Below are 6092 nucleotides of genomic sequence, written 5' to 3' on the forward strand. Positions count from 1 at the left end.
AGGGCCGAAGAATTGATGCTTTTGAACTGTGGTGTTGGAGAAGACTCTTGAGAGTCCCTTGGACTGCAAGGAGATCCAATCAGTCCATTCTAAAGGAGATCAGCCCTGGGATTTCTTTGGAAGGAATGATGCTAAAGCTGAAACTCCAGTACTTTGGCCACCTCATGCGAAGTGTTGACTCATTGGAAAAGACTCTGATGCTGGGAGGGATTGGGGGCAAGAGGAGAAGGGGACGACAGGATGAGATGGCTGGATGGCATCACTGACTTGATGGACATGAGTCTGAGTGAACTCCGGGAGTTGGTGATGGACAGGGAGGCCTGGCGTGCTGTGGTTCATGGGGTCGCAATGAGTTGGACATGACTGAGCGACTGATCTGATCTGATCTGATCTGATGGCTAAAAAATGGTAAGCAGCATCTAACAAGACAGGATTGCCATAAACCTTCAATTTGTAAAAAATTACACTCTCCAAGAAGTGTGATAAAGGAAAACAAATAAAACAATGTCTGCCAGGTGAGTCCACTTTGCATCTCTCCTACAGATGAAAAGCCGGGGGTTATTCCATCATCCCATCAAGCTGGGGCACAGTCTGTGCATCCTGTCCTCCCCTTAGCCTAAGTGTTGTACCTGCCCTCAAAAAGAGCACCCCACAAGCTCATTGTCCCTCACACTCCCTCTATGGTATTTCTGGCAGGGTGTACTTGCCGCTTCTGTGTCTGGGGGTCTGAACTGACATCCTTATTGGAGCCACCTTGTCATCAGGGAGCCCTGAGAGGAATGGAGAGGTGTTTCTCTTCACAAAGCCCAGACCTCTTTCGTCTCCAGCCTGAGTCCCTGGCACCCTCTGGCCAGGCAGCCCTCATCACTGACAACCCGACAGAAACTCATAAGCAGACCAGAACCCTGTTTCTCAAAGGTCATTCTTCAAGCAGACACATATGTTGGGAGGAAAAAAGAGAGAAAGCAAGAAAGGGAATGTTGTATTGCATCAAAGCTAAGAAGCCATTGATTGTAAGATCTATCTCTATCTCCACTAGGAAAGAGAGAAAGCTGCCCATCTGTGAAGTCAGGATTTCTTATTGTGAGTTGAAGGACATATCCCAGTTTCATTTTATGTCAAAACGTGGGAGGGAAGTTCATCTTAGAATTGATGAAACACAGTTCAAGTTCCAACCAGCCCGTGACCTAGAATCTAGAGTCTCTGGCTAGAAATCGACACTACAGCAGTGGTCAGTTTATCTTTTCTATGCACTGGGAAAAAACAAAAAAAATTAATGTGATTTGCTTTATTATGATACTCACTTTACTGCAGTCAGTGGACCATAGACACATCTCTGCTCCATTAAGAACTGAGTTAGGAAGAGGAAGAGATCCCCTTTAGAGGCCAGAACGCATTTGCATCTTTGCTGAGTCGCTCGCACTGGCAGGCAAAGTGCTATTGCCTTGTGTGGTGATTCCTCACCAGCACCATGCTACAACACCTCTGTCATTGTTCATGGACATGTTTATTACCCAGCTCTGTCACATGAATGTATCATATGTCATGTCCAAGGCTGGAATTAAGCTGTTCATAGGCAGGTGTTCGACACACCATACATCACAGCTGAAGATCAAGCATACAGTGTGTTGTCCAGCCAGAAATTCATTATTGAGGTTTCCGAACTTTGGGGAATATTAGAGCTCAATGAAACTTCTCATCAACATGCACTTATGTATAAACACACAGAAGACTCTTGAGAGTCCCTTGGACAGCAAGGAAATCAAACCAGTCAATCCTAAAGGAAATGAACCCTGAATATTCATTGGAAGGACTGATGCTGAAGCTCCGATGCTTTGGCCACCTGATGCGAAGAGCTGATTCATTGGAAAAGACCCTGCTGCTGGGAAAGATTGAAGGCAGGAGGAGAAGAGATCAGCAGAAGATGAGATTGTTGGATGGTATCATCAACTCAATGGACATGAGTTGGAGCAAACTCCAAAAGATAGTGAAGGACAGGGAAGCCTGGCATGCTGCTGTCTGCGGGGTCACAAAGAGTTGGAAGTGACTCAGCGACTGAACAACAAACACACAAATACAATCTCAGGCTGTCAGATTCAGAAGTCCCTTTTAAAGTCACAGCTCCAGGACCGTGCTTTTCAAACTCTCAGCGCTAACGGACCATTTGGATTTTTAATTTCAAATCTGTCATGACGGATGTCACTGACGAAATGCAGATTCCCCTGCTTGTGAGTGATGTACGGCAGATGGCTAGAAAAGTTCCTCAGCTCTTCCTCTCACTTCCTACATTTACTTGTCTGGTGACCAGGCACACACAATCCGCCTGGGACCCCACTCTGAAAGGTGTGATTTGGGGAGCACTCTTCTCGTTTGGTCACGTAAGACCCAGTTACATTGGTTGTGAGAGCTGGACTGTAATGAAGGCAGTGTGCCAAAGAATTGATGCCTTTGAACTGTGAGGCTGGAGAGGGCCCTTGAGAGTCCCTTTGACAGCAAGGAGATCAAATCAGTCAATCTTAAAGGAAATCAACCCTGAATAATCATTGGAAGACCTGATGCTGAAGCTGAAACTCCAGTATTTTGGTCACCTGATGCAAAGAACTGACTCATTGGGAAAGACCGTGATGCTAGGAAGGATTGAGGGCAGAAGGAGAAGAGGGCATCAGAGGATGCAGTGGCTGGATGGCACCCCTAATGCAGTGGACATGAACTTGGGAAAACCCCAGGAGATGGTGAGGGTCAGGGAAGCCTGGCGTGTGCAGTCAGTGGGGTCACAAAGAGTTGGACACAACTGGGTGACTGAACAACAACTTCTTGCCTGGAGAATCCCATGGACAGAGGAGCCTGGTGGGCTACAGTCTATTGGGACACAAAGAGTCAGACACAGCTGAAGCAACTTAGCTTGCACACACGCTGTGACCAAGCAGTAGGGTCTGAAAATATACAGTGAACCCAGCAAACCCAGACACACCCTGCGATTCTGTTTTGCACAAAGCCCTTTATGGCTGGTAGCAATCACTTCAGGCCTGTTTGGGCACACTCAGGGTCCACCCTCACTGGAGGCCCAACACAAAGGACAGAACTGTCATGTAGACTTAGACACAGGGATTTAAGACCTGGGACCAGGGACACCAGCCTGTCCAGGCAGCCCAGGAATCCCACCATCCTTCTGAGAATAGGAAGGAGCCTGGCTGAGCAGAATAATCATTAGGTTTCTTCTTTAGCTTAAAAATCACTAGAGTCATCTTCTTAGGCTTATGACCCAGGTGGCACTAGTGGTAAAGAGCCCACCTGCCAGTGCAGGAGATGTGGGTTTGATCCCTGGGTTGGGAAGATCCCCTGGAGGAGGGCAGGGCAACCCTCTCCAGTGGGCCCCTGGAGAATCCCACAGACAGAGGCGCCTGGCGGGCTATCGTCCATGGGGTTGCAAAGAGTCAAACACGACTGAAACGACTTAGCACACATGCATGCATGACACCTGAGCCAACGCAGGACGGAAAGGTGGTTCCTCAGGGTTGGAAAGTCACAGTTGCTTTCTCTTCATGCCATGCTCTTGAGGCCTTAGGACCCAGCAACAGTTAGGATCCAGGGATCAAGAATTGGAGACCTTTGCCCCTTGGCCTTGGGTGCCTTGAGGCTGCAGAGGAAGAGCAGTGGGAGATGGTGTCCAGAACGGTCCAAAGGCATTTGTCTCATTGGAGTATTTATTTTTTATTTTTAAAATATTTGTTTATTTGGCTGCATCACGTCTTGGTTGTAGTACCTTTGTTGTGGGACCTTTATTGCAGGCTTTATTGAGTTGCAGAGCTCAGGCTTCTCTCTCTAGTTGGGGTGCACAGACTTAGTTGCCCCAAAGTATATGGGATCTTAATTCTCCAATCAGGGATGGAACCCACGTCCCCTGCATTGGAAAGCGGATTCTCAACCACTGGACCACCAGGGAATCCCAGAGTATTTTTCTTTTTTTTAGATTTTTTTTTTAATGTGGATCATTTTTGAAGTCTTTATTGAATTTGTTACAGTATTGATTGAATTTGTTACAGTATTGTTTCTGTTTTATGTTTTGGTTTTTTGACTGGGAGGCATGTGGTATTCTAGCTCGTGAGGCGTGTGAGCAGGGATTGAACCTGCATCCCTGCATTGCATTGGAGGGTGAAGTCCTAACTGGATCGCCAGGGAAGTCCCTCATTGGAGTATGAATAACCCAGTCCCACCAGTAACCTTATTTCTAGAATCTGCCTCTCCACCCCGCTTCTGGGAAAGCCAAGATTCTGGGCATGAGGTGACAATTTTAAGGAAAAACAAAATGCCAAGTCAATTATGAAAATCTAAAATATCAAAATAGAAGCCAAGAAAGTGTAATAAATACTGCTTACAGGCTGAAAAAAAAACCTGAAACTCAGTTGCTCAGTCATGTCCTGCTCTTCGCAACCCCATGGACTGTAGCCCACCAGGCTCCTCTGTCCATGGGATTCTCCAGGCAAGAATATTGGAGTGGGTTGCCATGCCCTCTTCCCAGGGGATCTTCCCAACCCAGGGTTTGAACCCAGATCTTCCGCATTGCAGGCAGATTCTGTACCATATGAGCCACCAGGGAAGCTACCAGGCCCTCAAAGATACTAGATTATATATTTGTGTAAACAGTCCACCTGAATGTGTCTGGAATTCTCTCCAAGAAGTTATAGTATTTCTCTCAGTACCCTTCAAGCTTTCCTACGTATTTAGAGGACAACTAAAGTAACATAGCTCATTGCCATGGTCTTGATGCTGAAACATGGACTCTGTGTGTGTGTGTGTTTCAGGAGAAGGGCTCCAGCCTGGAACCTCAGCAACACTTTAATGCACTTGACATGGGCACCTCAGGCCTTAACACCAGTCACTCACCATCGGCCTCCTCAAGAAGTTCCCACAAATCCTCACACACAGCCATGTCAGAGCCCACCTGTAAGTGTGACTCTGCAGAGGGCAGGGCGGTTGGGAGTATACAGAGTCCCACGAGGGACCCCACATTCAAGGAGAAGCTGGGCAGTCCGTGGCATGAAGCTAAAGTCGCCATCTGGTCCCCACTCCTTGCTTCTTTCCCTCTAGCTTCCTCCCCCCGCCCTGCCCCATCCTGCTCCATGCTCCGGTTCCTCCTCTGCCCCATGAAGCCGACATTCAGCAGGTGTCATGCGGACCCAGTGAGCTGTGTGATCAGGCAGGCGGCTGAACCACGTGGTGCACCGAAAGCTTGTGGGTGCTCTGCTGTCCTCCCCCTGCACCCCAGGCAAGGCTGGCAGAACTTCTGGGCCTCTTGGAGCCCCTTCATCAGATTCCAAACAGGCCCATGTTTCATGCACCCTGTGGTCACCCTCCCCCTCTTTTTAAAATTTTTATCTATTTACTTATTTATGGCTGTGCTGGGTCTTCACTGCTGTGTGCAGGCTTTCTCTAGCTGCGGCCAGCGGAAACTCGTGTCCAGTTGCGGTGCGTGGGCTTCTCACTGTGGTGGCCTCTCTTGTTGCAGAGCATGGGCTCTAAGGCTCGTGGGCTTCAGTAGCTGCAGCACGTGAGCCCAGAGGCTGTGGCGCATGGGTACAGCTGCCCCACAGCATGTGGAATCGTCCCAGACCAGGGATGGAACTCGTGTCCCCTGCCTTGGCAGGTGGATTCTTAACCACTGGACCACCAGGGAAGTTCTCTCTCCCTCTTTTGATAAGAGAGCTGTTAAGTGTGTGCAAGTCTGCAAGGGGCTGTGTTTTCTTGCAGCCACTCCAAGCAAGCTGAGGGCAGAGGCCAGCACCCCGGCTTTGCCCAGATCGGCCCAAGAGCTCCCAGTGCCAGGACTCGGCCAGGCAGCCGCGATGCCGGTATGTGTGTGACCCCAAACTTTCCCCCTAGACTGCGCTACAGCACGGCAGGGGCCTGCCAGGCCACGGGACTGCAGGCGGCATCTTCTAGAGAACACACTGTACTTAGAGATTGTGGGTGGCGGGCGGGGGTGGGAAGCTAAGTAGCTTAATTGGCAACTAATTTGAAACACTGATCCCAAAATTAACATGGATGTATATCCACAGCGTGCAAAATCCAAAGGCGTTTTAAAGCTTGAAACT

At 48.9% G+C, this 6092-nt stretch overlaps 1 protein-coding gene across 2 annotated transcripts in view; it reads left to right on the forward strand.

Annotated features, from left to right (window-relative positions):
* Positions 1-6092, forward strand: part of NPAS2 (neuronal PAS domain protein 2) — a 152402-nt gene that overhangs the window by 117829 nt on the left and 28481 nt on the right. For both annotated transcript variants that reach the window (XM_010829646.1, XM_010829647.1), the window contains exons 13-14: positions 4803-4944; positions 5749-5849. In XM_010829646.1, coding sequence (XP_010827948.1) covers positions 4803-4944; positions 5749-5849 — 243 coding nt within the window. The remainder of the gene's footprint in view (positions 1-4802; positions 4945-5748; positions 5850-6092) is intronic.

This window comes from Bison bison, unplaced genomic scaffold, assembly GCF_000754665.1.
Source record: "Bison bison bison isolate TAMUID 2011002044 unplaced genomic scaffold, Bison_UMD1.0 scf7180017864508, whole genome shotgun sequence".
Lineage (NCBI taxonomy): Eukaryota > Metazoa > Chordata > Mammalia > Artiodactyla > Bovidae > Bison > Bison bison.